The 23405-nt window shown below is 39.9% G+C and overlaps 1 protein-coding gene across 2 annotated transcripts in view; it reads right to left on the bottom strand.

The window, feature by feature from the left end:
• Nucleotides 1-616: 616 nt before the first annotated feature.
• Nucleotides 617-23405, bottom strand: part of LOC115373884 (RNA-binding motif, single-stranded-interacting protein 3) — a 143794-nt gene continuing 121005 nt past the window's right edge. For both annotated transcript variants that reach the window (XM_030072508.1, XM_030072509.1), the window contains exons 9-14: nucleotides 21305-21401; nucleotides 18361-18408; nucleotides 6563-6679; nucleotides 6028-6114; nucleotides 4705-4829; nucleotides 617-3487 (exon numbers count right to left, since the gene is read on the bottom strand). In XM_030072508.1, the coding sequence (XP_029928368.1) occupies nucleotides 3484-3487; nucleotides 4705-4829; nucleotides 6028-6114; nucleotides 6563-6679; nucleotides 18361-18408; nucleotides 21305-21401 (478 nt within the window). In that variant the 3' untranslated portion in view covers nucleotides 617-3483. The remainder of the gene's footprint in view (nucleotides 3488-4704; nucleotides 4830-6027; nucleotides 6115-6562; nucleotides 6680-18360; nucleotides 18409-21304; nucleotides 21402-23405) is intronic.

Raw genomic sequence — 23405 nt, 5'->3', positions numbered from 1 at the left:
ACTTCTGATTGAAAGCAGCATGGTTAGAAATACGTTGTATGTACACATCATATTGGGTATACTTGGGTATTATTAATGTGTTCGCCTGGTGTTCGCCCTGAAGGGAAGTATGCATGAATCTCATCTGATGCACTGACTGTATTTTTTATGTTTTGATAATTACTCTCTATATATCTGATAGAATAATAACTGTGCTTTTTGTTAGCTGTTGTATATAATGAAGGCTACTGTACGCTGGGCCCTATCTTCTCAATAAATTGAGTGTTATTACTCATCTGCTGAGGTGGAATCATTTGAGCTCTGTAAATATTTCACAAAATGCAAAGTATTTGTGGCTTCAACAAATTGTATGGATTTCATAATCAAAAGTGGAGATATTAAAGGGCAAAGATGTGTATTTAACTGTAAATCTAAATTGATCTATACTATCTGGGCCCTCTATCCTATTGTAAAATTTGTGGCGACTTGTAGTTACTTGCTAAGAACACAGACACAGACACACAGACACACACACACACACACACACACACTTCTCTCCACTCATATTATGTACTATGGCACGCTCTAGTGGTGTTCATTTGTACATGCAGACTATAAAATACAGCAGGGAGCCAGCTGTTTGAAATATTTTTTTATTGAAAGATTTGTCTAGAAAGAAAACAAAAAGAAAAGAGACATTTGAAACTACAGTAACATCCACTGGTTCTACAGACACTCTCAGAATCACAATTTGAAAGACATGGGAGGCATATGACCAAGCAAATAAAAAAATAGCATCATCAAAGTATTTCTGTTGCATCTTCTTTTTAAACACCTGTACAAAAAAGATCTCATAAATATTACTTTTGTTCTCTCTTTCTCTACGGTCTCTCTCTCAATAATTTATTTTCCAATAGAGGTTTGTATCTGCTTGATTTTGGTTGAACCATGCTTCTCACTAGGCTATGTTTCCCTCTTTACCACCAGCTCCATTGCTTTCCTCTCACTGGTGAAGAGCCAGGTAGGCGGGGCTTAGAGCGTGTGACCTCACAGCGGAACACCGACAGCCAATCATTTCTCTGACTTATTATAGCAGCCGAACGTTGATGGCCAAAATTACTCTCTAAAATGTGCCGTAATACATCATCATTGTACTCATACATATATCATTCACTTTTTTTGATGCAAATAAATTCATCTTCATTTGCAGTTTTTCAACATTTAAAGAGACTGAGTTTTTTTTTTTTTTTTTTTTTTTTTTTTTTTAAATTTCTGATATCTTTTAGTGGTTTTTAATGGCTGCAGCCAGGAACATTCCTGCTCTTGAATTAACTATAAAGAGGCACAGAAATGACAGGACGCTTTTTACACTGACAAATCATAGCTAACAACTATTAACGGGAAGTTTTGAAATATAAAGGCGATTAGCTGTCAGAGACTTTGATGTTGACTTCGAATGGTCAGTTGCTGTCCTCTCTGAGGTTGTGCCTCTTCCCCACCTAGCCAACACGAGACACCCTAGCTCCCCAATACTGTAAAGTTAATAGCAGCTCACACATCAAAGTCAATTCTCAAGGAAAAAGTAAAAGGCAACGCAACAAAGTAAAATATAGTTTTGTCCTTGTCCTCGAAGGAGAAGATACGCACACAGTAAGCTGAAATGATCTCTTGGTAGACCTTTAGTTCAACAGAAATGCCCTTTCCTCTTGCAGAGATGGCGGCCCTGCTCACATTTGAAATGGCTTGTGTTTGGCAAGACGGCGGCGTAACAGCATGTTGCGTGGGCTGAGACAGAAGCTGAATGGATGCAGGTCAAAGTTCAGAAGTGAATCCTCTGTATAGGATTTTGGCCAACCATCGATAAGAGGTGGAGTTATATCTCGCTGGGGATTTTGGATGCAGACTAAGGAGCTAAAACTCAAATGGCAGTGGTGCAGTCGAGTGCATACACATGTATAAAAAGAACACACTCATCTTTCTCAGGGCATCAAGCACAGATACACAGGACGGTGGGACCATGGTGCACCACTTCCTCACTGTAATGCACCCAAAAATCTACTAGCACTACTACACACTGCCACCGAGTATGCTCTGTTCATCTTGTAGTGTGATCATTAGTGAGTTTGATCACTTCTGTGCGTATCTGGGTGTAAGCCCCTTAGTGACATACATTCTCTGTCACTGCTGAAACTATCTCACACACCAATGACATTACAAACACGAAAAAAATTTCAGTTTCAGAGGTAAAAAAAAAAGAAAAAAAAGAAAAGAAAACAACACAGCAAAATAAGGAAGTTATCTTCACTACCTAGTTTCTGGTTCTTCATCTTTGGTATAAAATATGCCTCCTGTAGGCTGCGCTTGTTCAACAGTTAAGAAAGACTAAAGAAATCGTCAACAGTTTCCCTAAAACTATTGCTTTTTGCACATTTAAAAATCCTAGCTTTTTTTTATGCTTTTTGTCAAAGTCAGAAATTTTACTTTTCATCCTTTTTCTTTTCGCAGTGAGACAAGCAAAGCAGGCAAAACAACATTTTTTTGAAGGTCATTAAAAGATTGCAAATAAAAAACAAAACCTAAACAAAACACAAACACCATGGAGTAACAAAACTTTTTTTTGTTGTTTTCATGATAAACTAAACTGCATTTTCCATGAAGCAGTGGATCAACCCTTCCCACTAGTCGCATTAAAGGAGATTTATTCCACCAACATCAGTTGCACTGTACCACATAATTTAAAATCATCTTCATACAAATACAGCCTTATTTTTTTTTTTTTTTTTTTTTTTATCCTGTACAGATATATTTGTAGATTTCATCCCCATGGCTCTGGGAACTCCCAAGAACCTCTCAAATCATTCAATCATTCAGTCTTTAACAATTCAAGACAATGGAAAAGTTTTCTTTTTCCAAAGTTTGAGAAAATTAAGGCAATAAAGATTTAAGAAACCATTAATATTCTAGAAAACTACTAAAATCATAAAAAGAATGAAAATAATATAGCTTAATATCAAAGGAAGACAACCTGTTTTTTTCTAGACTTTGCTTCCTTCCTCTTCTAATAAAAAAGTCTGAAAATCTACCTGCACATTCCAATGTTCTTTTTATTCCTGTACAGCTTGTTGTTTGAGTTTAGATTTCAGTCTATGCCTTCTTTTCTTTTCTCTTCTCTTCAGTCCCGTGAGTCTGGAGGCAAAGTCCGGTCTCATGGTGACAAATAATAAACTCAGAATCGCAGAATACATTTCATTGTCCTCGAGTTCAACATCCCATCATTTCTTTTTCGAGGTTAGATCAGGTAAGAAACAGATTTGATTTTTTCCCCCTTTATTTTTTCTTTGTTTTCTCTTTTATTTGGTGCCTGTGCAAAGTGGAAGCGTTCTCCCCTCAGTGTTGTCCATCTCACCTTTTTTTTCTTGTTTCATTTTGATTTCCTCTGTGTTTCCCAGCGCCTCAGTGCAGTCCTTCTCAAGGCAATGCAGCAATAATCCCACCACCTTCTGTTTACCTGAAGAAGACAAGAGAAAAACAAGAAAACGTAATAAATAAATAAAAAAAACAGGGAATACTATACTGAAAAAACTATAGACAATCTTACTGTTACCAAAATAGACACAATATGATACAACACCCTTTCTCTGCAGACACTGTCTGTGAGAGAAACCATCATCGGGTTATCTCAGGGAGACAAGGACAAGGAGAAATAACACATGGGAAAAACAAAACAAAAATGAGCAAAAACAAAACAGTGCAACAAGCAAAATCTATGAGGTTTTCTTGTATATTCCATAGGGCAAATTTCCTCAGGAAAACAACAGTATGCGAAACAAAGTTTAGCTGTGGTCTTCTCATTCTCATTGATCCTTTATCTGACTGAAGTTCGGCCAACATAGACTCTATGGCTCTGACCACGGCTGGGAAACATCAGCAGCCTAACTGTGCTGTGTGTTGACAAATCCATGCTGCTGTCCGTGGTGCTGAAGTGGCAGATGGATTTGTTCTGTCTTTTTGTCAGTTTTATATATACTGTGTGGTAGCTGAGTAGCGTCACCTTCATCATCAAAGTGACAAGTAGCAACGTGTAGTCGTGGAAGAGCAAGAGGATCGTAGTGACACACTGCTGCCTGTAGTATTGCTGTAAGTATTGCAGCATGTAATTGTAATGACAAACCCTCTGATGTGGCCGGCAGGATTGAAGAAGTTTTCAACATTATTTATTCAAACAAAAAGAAAAAAAAGACAAAAAGTTGCAATACAGTGTATGCTGTTAGACTACCACGACAGTTTTTTTTTTTTTTTTAAGGAAGTGGGAATGAGCTGTTTTAAAGTATTTCATTTCAGTTCAGGCCAAAGACAGAGCAATTGTGCAGATCCTGAAATTTATTTCCTCCTGCAGATCACTGCAGTTGAATCAACAGTATTTATCATCCATAAATCGATGCAATGAATAAAGTAACACCGCAGGTATCTGGTCAATCTGTGCTACATGAGTACATCTGCCTTATAATTTCAGACATCCTCTACTTGGCATTGAATCTACTGCTGACTTTCAATGACACTACCAACTTATACAGTTCTTTCTTGAATGTTTTCCATTAGAATAAAACTACTAATACTGAAGCATAAAACTTATGGCCAATGCAGTGCGGCAGTAACACAGCAATAAAGCAGCAACTTGGCAGGAGCAGCAGAGCAAAAACAAGGACTAGGACTTATCACACTCACTTATTCTGTTGGTAGGAGTAGGCTGTGGCGTGATCTCCTGTGTTCTCCACTGATAAGGGCTGCTGCCCGCTGGCATCCTGTGAGGAGGGGGGCGCCGTCTGTGGAGAGGGCTCTGTCACCACTCCCTGACACCGGGAGCACAATTAGAAACAAGTCAGATATGAAGCTTGCAAAATCTGGTCCTGTTTGACACTTCATTGCAGCCTTTATTTAGTCAGGGAGGGCTGACACTCTCTTTTTGTGCGGAGCCCTGTTACACACACTTGACAGACATTAGCAACTCCAGTGTCCCGGTATTTATTTTTACAAACCTTTGAACTATTTCTGTGACAGTTCATGAAATATATTTCTTGTGAAATCATCTGGGTGTGGATATTTAGAAATCAAGTCAAGATCAACTTAGATCAGTTAACCTTCAGTTATCCTGAGAGAATGATAAAATTGAGAGCGTGTCCAGAGCTTACCAAAGGTTAAAAAAAAAACAAAAAAACTCACCCTTGATACTGATTAGAAGTGATGGACTCAACTGCCTCAAGCGGGTTCAGTTTAAATCTTGACACTCATTTTAAGTATTTACTTACAATTGGTCTGTCCTTTGAGTCTGTGATATTATCAAGACTTACATCCTGGAGCTGCTTCAGTGACAGCAACTAAATGACTTAACTAATTTATAACAGCATGACCAATAAAAGAGAAAAAAAAGAAGAAAAACTGGGATGTCACACAGTCAACTTTTCCATCTTATACAGTTTAAATCTACTTTTTATTCCATGTTTTGCAACTTACAGCAACACGTCTATGTAACGTCAGAGATTCAGAGGCGGTAGAAATTCTTTTGTCTTGTTTCGGTATGCGGTAGGGAAAAGTCATTACAAATTGAACTGTGCTGACACCCACACGTAAGAAAAAAAAAAAAAAACCTTTTGAGTGTTTTTTTTCTATAGCCTCAAGAGCTGGTTAACAGTTTTTTTGTGTGCTGCAGCCGCTCATATGGCCTGAAAAGCAGGCAACAGACATTTCACACACCTTATTTCCTTGTTTCACTGAATAGCCTCCATTCTTCCTGACAGCAACACAGTTCTGGCTAGAGTTACCAATTACTCATTACTTGAGTCAATTTCTTATCAAACACAGTTTCTGATTCTTCTTGCATCTTGTAATCAGTGGTGCCAATTTGTCAGGTGAACCATGTTATCCAGTGAAACAAGGTTCTCAATGTCGTGTTACTAAGTTAGCCCTGGCTCTGAAAAGCTCTACATAGACTTCTGTGGAAAAGCAGCTGATGTTTGCTTCTATGTGAACGGAAAAACTTTTCATCCTTACTTCCACTGTGATGGCAGAGGCAGGCACTGCAGTATACTGGGGAATGTAGGTTCCTTGCATAGGAGCAGCCGCTGCAGCAGTCATGTACTGCAGAGGGAGAAGGTGGTGGTGGTGGGGGGAGCGGGTGGAGACAGAGACATTATCATAATAGGCACGAACAATTTGTCCTGCAGAAAGGCTGGATTTAAAGAGCTGAGAAAACCGTTCAATCTTTCCCGTGAGACATGTATTTCTGTTTTGGCATTTCACAATATATTACAAACAGGTTGGCTTGGTCCCAAGGTCTTTGCACATTTACACTTGTCGGAATCAATGCTAGCTGTCAGTCAGAGTAAAAGTCCTCCAAGGCGAGATTTGCTATGAGGTCTCTGCAGTAAGATTATTGTAATTACAACTCATGAGGAAAAACTTTACTGCCAGAAAATGCTGCATGTTTAAACTAGAGGTAAAAGGGAAAACTCAAGAGGGTAAACACACTCACACATAGACAACACAGTAAGACAGTGAGTTCAAAGGGATAAATGTGAAGACTCACGGTGCCTGTGGTGCCCAGAGACAGGTGGTTCATCTGTTGTGTGAGAGGAGCCATTATACTGGAGGGCTGAAGAGACAAACTGGGTTCCATGGCTGCAGCTGGGGTGATCACAGCACCCTGAGCAGAGAAGGAGGGAGACCAGATCAGTGATACAGTGGTAAACACAATCTTCCAAAGACAAATAACAACCTATGTCAACAAAACATTATTATATACACTCAGTGGCTACTTTATTAGGTCCACCTGCACAATCTAACACAATCCAATCCAACTGTTCTGCCATAAAGCTGACTTTTATGATGCCTATAATGCTCAGGTTTTCTTTTTGTCTCAGCAACAGAGGTGTTAATTCAATTATATATTTGGCATTGAGCTCATAGTTAGTGGTGCTGTTGTACTGGACTGCAATTTATTGAGAAGGATTTCTAATATTCTGGCCCCCTCATGTATATAAATAGGGAAGACAAGACAAGAAACATGACTCAATATAATGTAGTACAAGACCTGCAAACTACAACCTCAAGAATAAACAATGATTGATTGCTATTTTAAGATGGGGATGAGCAGACTCTATTTCCTGAGGAAGCTGAGGTACTTCAATGTGTGCAGCAAGATGCTGTTATCTTGTGGCCAGCGCTCTGTACTTTGCTGTAGTCTGCTGGGGAGCCAGTGACACCAACACACTGAGCACACTGATTAAGAAGGCCGGCTCTGTAACTCGCTTTCAAGTTGTGGTGGAGAGGAGGACACTAAACAAACTGTTATTCATTCTGGCTAATCCTGAGCATCCTCTCCACCACCTACTGGACAGACAGCGGAGCGGTCTCCCTAACAGACCGGCTCAGCTTTGCTGTCACAAGGACGATACAGGAAATCTTTTCCTGCCCAAAGCAATAACTGTGTACAACACCTCACCTCTGTCTGACAGAGAATTCTCCGGGCTCTCAGCTCTACTCTGTTTGGCTGATAAAATAACTATGTTCATGGTGAATGCAAATTTTTAGACTCCCACCTTACCTCATTGCATTAAGTACACAGTATGTTATCCATATTTTATTTATTATATTCATAGTGTCTTCCAGTATGTACACACACACACACACACACACACACACACACACACACAAAGTATTATATACAGTATTATAAGTATTATATACAGTCAATACAGTCCATCCATCCTTCCATCCATCCATCCAACTATGTCATGTCATGTTATATTATGCTATGTCACAATAAGTTAGTTATATCAAGTCACATTATGTCACAACATATCATATCATGTTATGTCACAATATGTTAGTTATATCAAGTCATATTATGTCACAATAGATCATATCATGTTATGTCACAATATGTTAGTTATATCATGTCATGTTATGTCACAATATATCATATCATGTTATGTCACAATATGTTAGTTATATCATATCATGTTATGTCACAATATATCATATCATGTTATGTCACAATATGTTAGTTATATCAAGTCATATTATGTCACAATAGATCATATCATGTTATGTCACAATATGTTAGTTATATCATGTCATGTTATGTCACAATATATCATATCATGTTATGTCACAATATGTTAGTTATATCATGTCATGTTATGTCACAATATATCATATCATGTTATGTCACAATATGTTAGTTATATCAAGTCATGTTATGTCACAATAGATCATATCATGTTATGTCACAATGTTAGTTATATCAAGTCATGTTATGTCACAATATGTTAGTTATATCAAATCATGTTAAATCGTAATATCTCATGTCACATCACAACATGTCATGTCATGCCATGTTATGTCACAATAAGTTGTCATGCTATGTTATGATGTTGTTATGTTGTGTTAACTTACATTACACATGAAACAGTACAGTACAACTATACTGCCGAACAGTATTATCAGAAAAGTCAGGTAAACCAGATTTACTGTCCTCTGCAAGAAATGGCTATGAATTGTCACAACTATCACACTAGAAAAGAAGCTTGAAGAAAGAGGAAGGTAGGCATAAAAGAAGGATAGAAATGAACTAGACCAAAAGGAAATATGTGAATATATGATAAAGGAAAAAGACAGAGGTTAAAGGGAAAATCAATAGGGGTGGTGATGCCCGCAGAGGATTGTAACTAAATCCAATCAAGGCAAATACTGCACTGAAATACAGACAGACTGATAATCAGATTCGTCAGCACTGAGGCTGACTGTGATGACCCTTTTTCCACCATCTTCTGCAGGTTTGCACACTGCATCATAGTAAAAGTATCCAGGAAAACTGCTCCTTCTTACACCTAGTCAAGCCAGGCGGGCCTGACAGAGCCTGCCCCTGAACCGAGTCCTTTTGAGCACCTCAGTGTGAAGGTCTTTGATACACCTGGCCAGCGTGTGCCAGTGTCTCAGCCGAGCGCCTCGATGCAGTGAGCTTCCCGTTTCCAGCGCAGACTTTAACAGTTCTGTGTACATTTGTTAGAAGCCGTCTCTGCGCGCAGTGCGAGACGGCTGTTAACATTCCCACACAGTAAACACTGTTCATTTGTGTCAGTACATCTAATAGCTGTTTAACTACGCTTCCCATGAGCGCAGACAGCATCAGTGGAAATGTGTCAGTATCACTCCGGAGAGCAGCCAACAGTTGTACAGCTCCATGTCGAGAACGGTACAAGTTCTATACAGGTAGGATGGGTTTGAACTAAAGTATTTTCGGCACCGGCCCAGCTACTGTATATGGCTGTCATCTTAACAATTCTATAGCTGTATAACTGCTGCTGTCTTCATGGGGAGGCTTGTACACACACACACACACACACACACATACACACAGAGCAGTGAAACTTCGAGCTGTGTGAACTGCTCCTCTCTTAAACGCACGCAGTCTGTCAGAGTTGTTCACAGTTGTGAAGCTGTGAGCACAGTTCCTTATGTCTGCAGGCTTCACAGAGAGGACACACACACACACACACACACACACACACACACACACACACACACACACACTGATACAGACAAGGATTGTCAGAGCTGTTAATGGTGAGTACACTTCCTCCTGACTGCTGCCTTCACAGAGGGATTTTGTTTGAGGGACATAGCAGACTGGCCATCAGAAAGGCTCTGCCACCGTCTCACACATCACAACTGAATGTCTACACTGCAAATGTCTCCATCCTAACAAGTCATTTAGTTTCATATTGAAATCTCAATATTCTTAAAACAAGTGAAAACATCTGCCGGAGGGATGGGATAATCTCTCTTGTTTGCAATGCAGTTTGTTTTAGGATTCTGGGAACAAGCATACATGATGAAACAAGGTAGAATAAGGCAGGTCAGCCCACTAGTACTGCAAAAATTATCCTTGATTTTTTTTTTTTTTTTCAAAAAAGCAGTTGCTTTATTTTTTTATGAAGAACAAGATTTTAACACCGAATATGAGACTAAATTACTTAAGATGTTTTTTTTTTTTTTTTTTTTTTTTACAGTGCAGCACTTTTACAATCACAAATCCACATGCACACACACTCTAATGCAAACAGAAATGCACAGACCTACAGTACACACAAAGCTCTAACCAAGCAGGTAGACTTAGCAATCTAAATCTAGCTAATACTCAATCGTTCAATCCATCTCCCCCTGCTTTCTTTTGTGATGATTTCCAACTCTCCCACCCTCGTTCTCCCCCCTTCATCCAGCTTCACAAAGGCTTCCATAATGAGAGAGACGCAAAATAAAAAGATAAATCCACACTGACTAATTATCTGCAGCGTTTTGCGGCTGAAGAATGTTTGATTGCATGTGCTCATGTGTTCATGCATGTTAATGTTTTCATGTATCAGACGTTTTTCCCGGGGTAAGCAATAAGCGAATGTACGAGACAGACACTTATCTCTTCCCCGAGGACAGAAGGGAAAAAAAAAAGAACTCTTCTAACTTTGAACTGTCTCTCCTTCTTCCCGTTCCACCTCTCCTCATTCTCTCCCCTCTCTTCCTCCCCTCGCTCCCTCCCTCCTTCTTCTTCTCCCTCTGTCACATTTCCAGTAGGAAGAGAAGTGAAGCTGACTAGCAGAATGCTGCAGGCACAATGCTTCATCAAATACACAGTGTTAGTGATAATGACACCCATTTAACGAGAAAGCCACTAAGCCCTGTTGGCGTGACAGGAGCGTTGTACGTGTGCGTGTCAATGTGTGTGTGCACGACGTATGTGCACTGGCGTGTGTATTCTCAGAAGAATGCATTGTTTTACAAATTGATTTATCATATTAACAACCCAATTTTTCTCTTTTAATCTTTCTTAGAGCCACAATTGCATGTAGGATTTTATATGGCTGCACACACAAAAAAAAAAATGTAGCTGGTGTTGCATGCTCTAGACATGCAAACACACTCACACTCACAGAGTATTCTGGAGCTAGAGCCAACACAAAAGAAAAGCTGGTATTGTACAGTTACACCACATGGAGGCTCAGATATGGATTGAACCATGATTCCTTTAGACACCATTCTATACCCTTTTGTCTCCACAAATGGGTTTAACATGGCATTTTAAACACAGGAAGATCTGAAATCCCAATTCTTTGGATGTCTCATTATAGTCCCCCCCTCCTCCTCACCCTCCTCCTCCTCCACTAAGCTGCCTTCCTATCTTGGTATGCATGGTTAAGGTAATGCATTCATTTCCTGTAGGGGGATTTGTGAATATGCACAAAGACATCCTCTCCCTAATTAAGACATAAAGACGGGGAGTTCAAGTAATCTGGGCATTCCACCGCGGATCAGAAACACACAGACCCAAAGACATCCCACTGTGTGTGTGTGTGTGTGTGTGTCCACATGTAAATGTATGTGCTTGAGAAAGCTCATACATATATGTTTGTGTGTCCGTGTGTGCGTGAGAGTTTATATGTGTGTGCACCTGGCTCACATAGCTGAGGGCATGTCTGCTTTTTAATTTTAAGAAGGAGACATGAGGAACAAAAACAGCACTTTGCACTGTTTTCTTTCATTATAATCTTCTAATTAGAATCATTAACTTCCTCGGTAAGAGTGTGTTTACAGTTACCGAATGCGTCTGCATTTCTGTGTGTGTCTGTCTGCTGGTACAATTTTCCACCTTCCAATTTTTATGCGACAAGCATGAAAATTACCAGACCTCTGCGATGCACACAATATTATGTCTTGCTGAGTGATGCACTGAGACGCTTTTGTGTTTGCAGTTGCTCTAAATGTGTCAGTGAGCTCAAGCCGCTAATCGGAGTTGCCATACATTTACTGTGGTACACCAGTGACTAACTCCAGTGAAGCTTTTGCTACCATAGGAGGAGAATAAAGCGGCAGCGTCCCTCTATGTCTCCCTCCCCAAAGCTGTTTTAATTGCCAAGCTCTTCTGTAGCCACGAAATACAATGACAAGCCTCCGCCTTTGTTGTCTAACAGGGATTTTGACTATGCAGAGACAAGGCTGGGGAAACAGGCTCACAGAGCGCAGGCATGCTTTTGCGCAAGTTGTTTTCTTTTCTTTGTTCTCCATCTCTGTTAACTCTTCATAATCCCCCCCCCCCCTTTTCATTTTCACATACAGCACATGCACTACATTTTTCATTTTTCTCTCTCCATCTCTTCTCTCTCTCTCTCTTTCTCCCTCCCTCTCTCCCCCTCAAGTCTTAGGAGGCTGTATCAAGCGGTCTGCCAAATTAGACAGGACATTTGTTTGAAAACACATTTACAGAAGGGTTTTATCTGCTCTCACAAACATAATTTTAATCAGACATGACTACAAAATGTTATTAGGAGTTTATAGACAGAGAGGCGATAAAGGCAGATTGGGTAAGTGAAAGACAGAGGGAAACAAGAAAGAGAGAAAATGAGACAGACAGAGCCACTGAATTTGGTGAAGTTCAACTATTGTGTAAGGCTTTTTTGCTGGAATCCCTAAGTGCATGGCTGATATAGCATATCAATGCTGTCTCTATCTACCTCTCCCCTAGAGCTGACAATTCCAACAGAGCATAACTGAGTTTTGCAGGTATAAAATGGGCTGGAGACCTTGGCAGGCAACCAGCTCACTAACACTGCAGTTAGATGAAAATCTCAACGATGAAATCTCTTTTGACTATCATTCTAAGTAAAGCAAAAAAATGCTCCCTAGGACAGGAGTCTAATTCCTGGTTGTGCAGTTAGAGAAATGTGGAGAAGACAGTACCATCCTGGGACATAAGGGGTGTGCAGACCAGCACAGATGCTTACTGACGGGGTTTTGCATTTGCTTCTAATTTAATCACTGCCTTTATTTAATTCTCCCTGTAAATACTGTCATGCCATACAGATGACGTCCTTTGTCTACACATGAAACCAAATGAAAGCACAGTTAAAAACTTCGATGTGCCATTATAATCCAAAAGGATGATAATTGAAAAAATAGATTATAATCATTGTTAAACCATGCAGTCGTTTGCATGCAGTGTAAATGTGTTCTTTTGGCCTGTTTGTGCATTCTGGTGTCTAAACAGTCTTGGAGTTGTATAAATTTTGTTTAACTGGAAAGCTGAGACTCTTGTGGATTCAATGAGCCCCATTTTATTCATGTGTGATGATGTTAGCCCCCATAGGAGCCATTTCATCGTAGTGAGACTGTCTTTTGAAATTTGATGTCACTGTATAAAATGACCTCTTGTGACCTCTAGGATAATCACAGCTTCATGAAACTTTACATCCACAAACTAGAGGCTTAGGACATTCAGAGGATGAATGGTTTTCCAGGTATATTGATAATAAAGGGGAGTTTCTGAGCAATTTTCTGAGCATTGTGAGAATTCAACACAATTCTCCAAAAGCAATTCTTCCAGAAATCACCAAAAGCTTTTTGACACCAAATCACAGCATGAATTCTTCAGTGGTGTTCCTCGAGGTCTTGGTGTCCTAATGTGATATTTGAAGGGAATTTTGCACAAAATCAACAAATGGTATCAACTCAAAAATTGCTGCAACAACTTATGACAGATAATTGCATGTTCTAACACTAATACACTACAAATACATTTTAAAAATAAATAAGCGCCTAACCAAAACACAATTACAGATTTATGACTATAATGACTTGACACACAGTGCTGAGCTGTATGTCGAATCAATCTTCAGGCTCCCAGTTTTCAGATGATGTATACCACTTCTATTTGACATCTACTGCTGACCTTTTCATCATCTCATCCCCTCCCCTGAATGGGTCTAAAGAAAGAGGAGGAATGGTAAGTGGTTAAAATATTATTTTTATTTCTTCAAGAAAATGTGAACACTTAAAGTTGCACTATCACACTGTGCAGTTTTAAGTCTGAGGTTCAGACTTTTCATATATTCTGTATGGAAACATTACTAATAAACACTGCACTTGACAAGAACCAGCCAGCAAAATTGAGAACTACTGCTAAATTAATGTTTAGAAAGTGATAAAAACTCAGCAGCAGTATTTGCAAACTAATTGTATCAATAGGGGAGTTTGCCTCACCATTAATCTAGCTGGCCTCTCATTTTCCTTCCCAACAGCCCTGCTGTACTGACAAATAATTACCAACCAGTACTCTGGTCTGCACTCCTGCTGAGGTCTCCAGTCCATCATCCACCAGACAGTGAAGCAATGAACCTCGCTACCTCCACCAATTAAAGACTAGGAATCTTGAAAGAGGGCTTTGAAAGAGCAATCTATGTCACTGTGGCTTTATGCAATGTCTGGGGAAAAAACGGCAGAAAGACCTTTGTATTAAAGTTTAGTTTTGTTTGCGTGTGAGATATGGAGAAAGAGAGAGGCTGCAGGTATATGAAGGTAGTGACTGTTCAGAAGGATGTGTGTAAATGTAGACGTGGGTGTGTTGAGGCATTCTTATGTTTTACTCAAAGATGTGTGGGTGTATATATGTGTGTGTGTGTCTATGTGTGTGCACGCAGACAGAGCTCAGACAGTCTAAGTGGGTCTAAATCCTTCAAATCACATTTGCTGGACAGACAATCAGACTGCAGACGTAATATACTGTAGTTCCCAGACAGACATAAAGCACATGTATGTCATTTTGTATATTAGTTTTTTTTTGTATGTGTGCATGTGTGTGCTTCAGAATGACCTCTACAAACTGTACTTGAGCCCTACAACATCAGGATGAATTAAAACATGTTAGTTATCCAACAGGGATCAGCCTATCTCTGATAATATGGAAAAATTAACGTTTTGCACACTGGAGGATTGCAGACAACTGATAGACTTGTATAGGGTAAGGTAAAGGGTTAATTTCTTGTCAGTAAAGGTTAATGCTGACTTAAATTTCATTATACTGAACACCTCACAAAGGCTCTCTCTATTCCATTTACTGTTGCTGCAGCTGCAAGTGAGACCAGCAGGGGGAGAGCTTTTCTAATGGATCCCAGACTTGGCTTGGTGAGCTCTGTTAGAGCAGCTTTAACCCTCCTATTATGTTTGGGGTCAATTTGACCCCATTCAGTTTTTAACGTCTCTAAATACATACTTAACATCATTTTTTTTGCTTCATATTTTATGACTTTTCCTAATTTAGTAGATACTACCGGGTAAACATGAAATTCACATGATGATATGTTTTCAGTGTCCTGTACGCATTTTGTACGCATCGGTGGTGTTTGGGGTCAATTTGACCCCAGGTTGTTTTAGCTGTATAAAACACCGTTTCACACAATTTTTTTTGGTTGTTTTGGATGAAAATGAGGTCACTGTAACATGCAATTTGATAATCTTCAAAAAACTTCCCTCTGCTTTAGGGCCCTGACCTAACATAACCATACCTGAAGTAGTACGGGAACCACTGACATGGGGGGATATGGGCGGAGATACCGGGGAGGGGAAAACATAATACCTACAAGAACTTCGATATTTCCCACACTGTGAGGGTGGGGAAATATGGTTCCCACAAGGACATTGATAGTTCCCACCACATGGGGGAGGAGCAAACATATAGAAGCTTGCACAGCAGCCTTCTAAATCATTTCTCTTGTTGATCTGTGTACTCTCACTTTATAGATAGATAGATTTTATTGTCCTTTTTCAGGATAATTGTTTTCACTTCCGTACAGCCACGAGGATTACACAAACAACATTACAGAGGGAAACACCAACCAATACAATACCATACCAATACAATGCCACGGCGCATACCTGCCACCATACATATACATATACATTTCGCCACAGTTACATGTCTCTCAGTTGAATATGAACGCGAAGCAAAGGTTTTCTGCCTGTGAGGTTTTGTCACAGCTCTTTGACAGTGAAAGTGACACAGAGGACAATGTGGATCATGTTGAGGAGGACCCTGGTTATGAGGCATCCTCTGATGAGAATGAAACCCACAGTTCTGACCCTCCTGTTGTCTCTCAACCACCAGCAGACACGTTACCTTCCAAAAATGGAGAGGTATCATGGTCCCTCTCCCCACATGAACAACAGGGTAGACTCAGTGCTGCTAATGTCATCAAAATGGTTCCAGGCCCCAGCAGATACGCTGCCAGCCATGTCCAAGACATAAAATCAGCATTTGAGCCCTTTGTAACACCATCAGGTGGGGATATACTTGTGATGACAAACTTAGAGGGGAGGTGTGTATGGGGACAGTTGGAAAGACTTGGATGTGACCCATTTGTAGGTCTACATTGGGTTACTCACTCAGAAGTTGTGTTTCTTTTTCCTGGGGTCAAATTGACCCCGAACATAAGACATGTTACTATCCTTGATAATAGAAATAGATTTTCTTTCCAAATGTTATAAATAACAAAAATCTGTTCTTAGAAATAATATATAGCCATTAAAATATCAAAAATAGATTTCTTTCCAATTTTAGGTCAATCAGTGAGATTTTATGGTGATTTGCATATTTTTCCATTGTCGCGTAATAGGAATACTGGATGTATAAGTGGGGGTGGGTGGGAGTTATGTTTTATTTAAAGGACTATTTAGGTAGTCAACAAAGAAACATAAAGTACCTGACACATAAACTTTGGTAACAATTTTAATTATAATAATTTTGTTGAGGTTTAAACTGCTGGGGTCAAATTGACCCCAAACATAAGGGATGTTAGTAAAATTTGAACATAACAGGAGGGTTAAGAAGGTTATTCATCGGCTGATTCATCAGACTAGGACTCGGCTCCAAAGCTACATTTTTTGCTTGTTTGACCTGGGTTTGGCTCCTGTGCTGCAGCCTTTTCTGAAAACTGCGCCACAGGTCTGAGATTTTACAAGTGCAAATGATGATCTTGAAAGTGAGCCTGCCCCCTGCATTTTATTCACAAGGCCAAAAGCAACCGTGGTGATTCATAGTTGCTGACTTACTCTGCCATTTGCATTCACCCGAAGTCATGAGATAAAAATGTAAATATAATGTAGATGATGAATAATTCATGCGAGAGAGAGATGATTCCCCATTCAGTCCTCGTGACTTGAGACTTTTCCCATCCTCCGCCAACTATCAATAAGAGAGTTTTACATTTGATGTAAATCTCAAAAATGGAGCGGCACCAGATGCAGTCAGTCGTAGCTGCCATTCGTAATAGCAAGGGCTACAGTTTCCTAAATGGGTGACACTTCTTAGTTGTAGTCCCATAAGCCCTGTGTCATATTATTGATTGACTCATTTCAAAGGAGCATTGGAAACTTCTCAACACTGGAGAGGCCATTCAATTTTGGAGGTTTAAAGCCACAGGAAAGTAAAAACTGTAATTTCCCTTCAGTTGTGTTATTTTGTTAGCTTTTGGGGTTTAATGGAGACCACAAAGGTTTGAAAAAGAAGCAAGAAATGCCTTGTCATGTAATTGGATGAATTTTCCGGGAACCCCTATGCCAGGATTTCAGCGAGCAGCATAACTCCAGCACAAGCACATGTAATGAGGGCTGCAAGACAAAATCTTTTCCCTCATTATGTAGACTACTGAATACAGTAAGCACACCTTTCTTTTTCGGTGCTGTTGGTCAACTGCTAACTATACGATTAATTTAACAACCAAATGAATACTTATGGTTATGTAGGTTTAATATAATGACAAAAAACACAGACCCTTCACACACACAACTGTCCCCTGGTATGTGCAGTTTTTCAAAGGAGCGGAAATCATGGGTCCTTAATGGAGCAGAACAATTGTCTTTCCAATCACAAATATCATGAGGAATTATTTACATGGGACATGTTCTAGTATTATCAGCCCAAGTGAGGAATTATGGCCGTCACTGCAAATCCAGGCTTTGTGCCTAACACAGCTGCAGCTGCAGGATCGTAGGATGTTTCAGCGAACTCTTAAATAAGAATGTCTTGGTCCGGTATGGCCACACTGGTCTTTCAAACCTTGGCGAATTAAAATAAATAAATAAATAATATTTAACTGTACCATGAGGTGAATATAAAGCCTATTCAATTCCACTTTCAAGGGCTTTATGAAAGGGCCATCAACTGAAGGGAGTAGATTGAATAAAAAATAACAATTTCTTTGTGTGATTTTAAAATCTATCAGCAGTGTTTATAGAACGTGTCGAGAAAGTCACAAAGGGACATTTTGAAAGCTGAGATCTACCAGTTCAGAAATTCAACACAGATATCAATTTGCTGTGAGTTGGTCTTTCTGGTGTCACATTTCTAGGAGTAGCTAAGTCAGAAAGACATGAAGGACAAACACTGGCACGTGTGTGTACAAGAAGATAAGACAAGGAGGGAAGAGAGGAAGTAGTGACAAGAGACATGGTAACATAACATCCAACATGATAAAACAAGGGAGAGAGAGGTTCACTTACTGTTGGTTGCATAACATACTGTTGGTGTGGCATCCATGTACTCTGGACCTGTGGATGGTAGCAGGAGGAGAGGAGAGAGAGGAGAGGAGAGAAGAGAAGAGAAGAGAAGAGAAGAGAAGAGAAGAGAAGAGAAGAGAAGAGAAGAGAAGAGAAGAGAAGAGAAGAGAAGAGAAGAGAAGAGAAGAGAAGAGAAGAGGGTGGTTGGAAAGGTTGAGGTGACAAGAGAAAGAATGGAGAAAAGGACAAAGGGAGGAGAAAGGAGGAAAGGAGGTAAGAAAATAAAGTAATTAAGGAAGGGTGGAGGTAGGCATGAGTGGGAGGATGCAGAAAGGAGGTCAGGAAGAGAAGAGAAGGAGAAAGGGGAGATCAAAAAGAAGATTGTTATAAGTGGGCAAAAAATGGAGGAAGGTTGAACATAAAGAAGGACAATTGGAAGTTAGAATGACAGGAAGGGAGGGGAAAAAAATCAAAGAGGAGAAAGGAGAAAATTAATCATTATCTCAACTCTTTACAAGCCCATTTCAGAGCCCCGGTCCCCACGGCAGCACAACTTGGAAGAATATTACTGCAGAAGCTGAGAGTCCGGTATATGTTATGTTGTAATTACAGGAGGATATAGATACCACAGAGAGCAATACAGTCTAATAATTACTGCTTCACAGCGGAGGTTTCATCATCAAAGCCTGTCTTGGGCACAAATCACTGCTTTCATCTCCTACTGTTACCCAGTGCCCATTCCTAGCATGTGGAGAAACAAGTCCCCAAAGCCCACTTTGTCGCATGCAATATATGAGTGTACATTAATTGTGTGTGTGTGCGTGCGTGTGTATCTGTGAAGGTAAGGTGCAGGTTGAGGAGACTGTGTCTGTGTGTGTGTGCATGGTTAAGTATGTATTCAACTTAAAGTAGTATAAGGGACAGGTGAATCTCTTCTTGCGTCTATTTTAGCATTTGTGCAAAATTGTCATTTTGAAGCTAAGTCCATTGTGTGTCCTCAAAAAAGCATGACGTGCATGTGTTAGACTGCAATTCTGCACAACTGAGTGTGTGTGCATTTGTCTTCTTTGGTGCAAACATCACCTTGAAGTGTTTCGCACTGAGATTTTTCCCCAGTCAGAGAAACCCTGTAGAGCGGAACTAGCGTTTGCTTTACAGTTTGTCTGTTTAACAAACTGGGGATCAAGCCATGTGTCAAGCTCTTAAAGATCCAAATTTACAACTCCAAGTAGCTTTGACATGAAGTAGCAAAATGTATGTGTGAGTGCGTGTGCATGAATATCTTGCTGGAGTGAAGGGTGGATGTGACACAGGATACATGGGAACAAAGGAAGTGAGCTAGAGAGGGAGTTACTGTGCCGACAAAAGAAACTGTCGAGATTTTGCAGAGAAACAACTGGTGACTCCATCTCACTCCAGCCATGGTAGAGCAGTGGTTCATCACTGATGTGTGCCCACATGTCATCTTGTTAGATGTCTAATCATAGCCCATGACACAGGGGATCCATATCATGTATCCAAATAGTCAATGTTTTCTTTGCAACTTAAAATTGCATATTTTTTTGGTATGAAAGCTTAATCTCATTGACCAAAATAAATAGCTGAGTGTATAAGCAATCAAATGCATCCTTGCCAATTTCACTAGACCTAAGCTGTAGGATTTTATGAGCTGTAGAAACTGAGCTGGTGGGTGTGACCAGTGGCTCGCTGGTGGAACGCATCCCAGTGAGCGTTTTCCAGTTGAAAATGTGTTTAAAAATCATCTATAGTCACCATCGAAAAGACGTCAAATACAGATTCAAAAGTGAAAGTTTGTTCACCGACTCTTTGTAGACGTTGATTGAACCTTCATGTTTGGACCATTTTTCACTGGCATTTGCAGTAGTTATATTTTTAAGTTGTTTACATGCACAATGAGGATCCAACAGCGTTATATATTATATAGATGGAGAAAAAAACTATACAGATAAGTGGTCCAACACACTGATGTCACTGTGGATTCTACTCAACTGAGCAGGGAATAAAACCAGTGGTCTCAAGCATTCAATTGCTGCACACTAACCACTGCAGCTGCATCACAGTACTACTCTTTGAACATGCAAGGACTTACACATGCAGAAAACACACTTTTTTTTTATTTGGGATTAATGTATAGAACTGCTCCCATTACAATGTTCTGTAAGCTTCTGCAACCTATGTAATTCCATATATAACTTTTTATATGAAACATATTTAATGCATTTAATGCATTGAAATGACGTGTTCATGTAGACCACATTTTGCCGACCAGTGCAATTCAACGTTGGAGAAATATCTTCACACTAATCATGCAGCTGATTTGACAAATTTGTTTTGTGACACGTTGATGTTGCACTCGCTTTTTAGCTGATTGAAAAGAGGGTGAAACAAGGTGTTAGACGTTCCCACCGAATATCACCCAGTTTTCAACTAGAAATCAGTGCTGAAATTCTGCCTGGTTCTCACTGGGATGCCTTTTTTTTTGGAGTATCTGCTGACTTCATTTCTCAGTTGTTTCCACTGTTTAGTTTTTCTCACTTGTCATCTTTGCAGAGGAGCTTTGCAAGTTCCTGTCACTCTTCAAAAGTCCTTTAAACTGTCTCTGACTCCACAGCGACTGACCAGAGGGGATCTTGAGAAATAAGAGTCCAATCTAACTGAAAGGTTGGAAAGTTACACAGTAACTCAGGAACACTTTCACAGAAACTCAACTTTGGAAACATGTCAGTATTATCAGTACCTCCTTATTTTTTCTAACCACACATATGGGTTTTTATGTTGTTTCTCTGTCTTGGTTGTAATGAAATGTGGCCATTATGAGTGAGGGACCCATTCCACAGCAAACTGGCCCCAGATGGCCCCCACCCTGGCTGTGGGGTATTTCTGAAGCATCGCCAAGTCTCTACCAGCCCCAGAGGACTCCACTTACCTGATACGTGGAGACAGGAGAGGCAGCGATGAAGGGTGTGATTGACGTCTGTGCAATCATCCGATTGGTGGAGATGCTGTAGGGCGAAGAGTAGAACCTATGAAAGCAAATAAGAAAAGGACAGATTGAGAAAGAAGCTGTACGCGCACAATCACCATTATCACTAGTGAGGTGGAATTGAATATGTGAATATGAATATGTACGAAATGTGTTTGCTGGCCATGTCTGCTAATCTTTTCCTGAAGCGAGCAGTCGTAATTTAGAGCTTATACCTTTCATCCAGCCATTGAATTCCATTCATTTCACTCTGATATAAAAATAAACTTTCCGAGACTTCAAACTTTCTTCACTCCAGTATTCCATCACCACAATAAAGTCTTCCACATTAGTTTTCCTAAAAGCAGCAGCACTGCTGTGTTTTGATGACCTGAAACTGGCAGAGTGAAACATTCTCTCTGTCGGAAAATATTCCCCAGGCAAACATTCGCTTTACTTGGTGAATTATCAATTCTGTGGTTTATGAATGGGGACGACTTTGTTAGACAGAAGTACAATATTATCAGGTGGGTGTTTTTCTACCACAAAGTCACATTTAAAATTCGAAGGATTTTGATTATATGTTGTGAAATAGTACCCTCACATGATTTGCATAATTCCTTGTTGGAATGTAAAAAGTGGGCAAATTGTAGAAAATGGACCAAACCCCAAAATCTCTGGTATGGTCCTTTAAGAACAGGCCTCTGCACATGCAGTTTCAGTTCTGCAGTCCTAGCAAAGACCAAAGGCAAAAATGAAAGTGCAAAGCTAAAGTGCTTTTTAAAAAGGCTCTCAAGTGGGGAGTAAAGCAAAAAGCCTTTATTTAAACAGGCCTATATGCTATACATGACAAGTGTCTTGGATTTTTGTGTGTGTGTGTGTGTGTGTGTGTGTGTGTGAAAATGAATGTCCTCAGGAGTTTTTTTTTTTTTTTTTTTTTTTTTTTTTTCCACTCCTTTGGTGATTTCACCATGGAGCACACTTAAAGGCACCACTGGCAAAATGGAGCTGCCATCATCAAGGCTTTTCATGGAGAAAATAATTATGACAGCTTCACTCTGAGTCATACCATCGAAGATGTTTTACAGCGAGTTGCCTTTGAGTATGCATCATTTTGCACAGGAGACTGCTTCTTTGGTATGCATTATAATGAATGATCACTTTAATGTGCAAGTGGGTGAAACATCATAATACCGCCCTATAAGTTCCCACCTACACATAATTCCTCTTTGCAGGGAAACCTGTATCTGTAACATCTGCATTTGAAAGTCTGTTTACCTCTGTGCCTATACCTTGTTTGCCTTTCTGATTTCCCACCATCTCTTTTTTTTTTTTTCATTGTCCCCCTCAACTCTGCAGCAGTGGAATGCTGTGGCTCGCAGTGCTTTATTTATCATTGTGTACCTAGAGAGGACATGTTTCATCCGCCAGGCCGTGTTGCTGTGCCCGATCGATCCAAAAGTGTCTGTTGACTGAATAATGGAGCAAGGGGAGGGAAGGAGGGAGAGAGAGAGAGAGAGAAAGAGAAAGAGAGGCAGAGATAGATAGAGCAGCCCTCCCTGCTACAAGGGTCATACTATCTCCAACACAGCCAAGATTGTATGAAAAGGCATTTGCCACCATGTAAGTGTTGCTTGGTTGGAGGACGATAGCACATGGGATAAAACAAAAAAACAAACAAAACAAAAAAGCACGGTTGGTTTATTTCCAAAAGAAACTTCAATGTACTGAAACATATCCTTTAGGTGCATGTTTTCCACATTGATGCTCTACCCTGTACAGTATAGTGTACCCTGTACACTGTACTGTACGCAACAGTAAATACAATATGTATTGTATTGTATTGCTCCATATAACCTTTCTGTGAAGGTTTCCTTTTAGTTACAGGGAAAAAGGAACTGGTGCAAAAACTGATTGAAAACTCTCAAGAAAGCTCAGCTACGGGCCAAGGACACGAGGAAGTGGCAGAACAACTTGGAGTCCTTCAACACTGTTCAGAGTTTCAGAATATACTCTGCAACTAGTTGAGCAGCTCCACTGTGACACCTACATGCATCTGATTTCA

The sequence above is a fragment of the Myripristis murdjan genome, chromosome 16 (genome assembly GCF_902150065.1).
Source record: "Myripristis murdjan chromosome 16, fMyrMur1.1, whole genome shotgun sequence".
Taxonomy (NCBI): Eukaryota; Metazoa; Chordata; class Actinopteri; order Holocentriformes; family Holocentridae; genus Myripristis; species Myripristis murdjan.
Note: the sequence above shows the minus strand (reverse complement) of the source record. Positions and strands in the feature narration are given on the sequence as shown.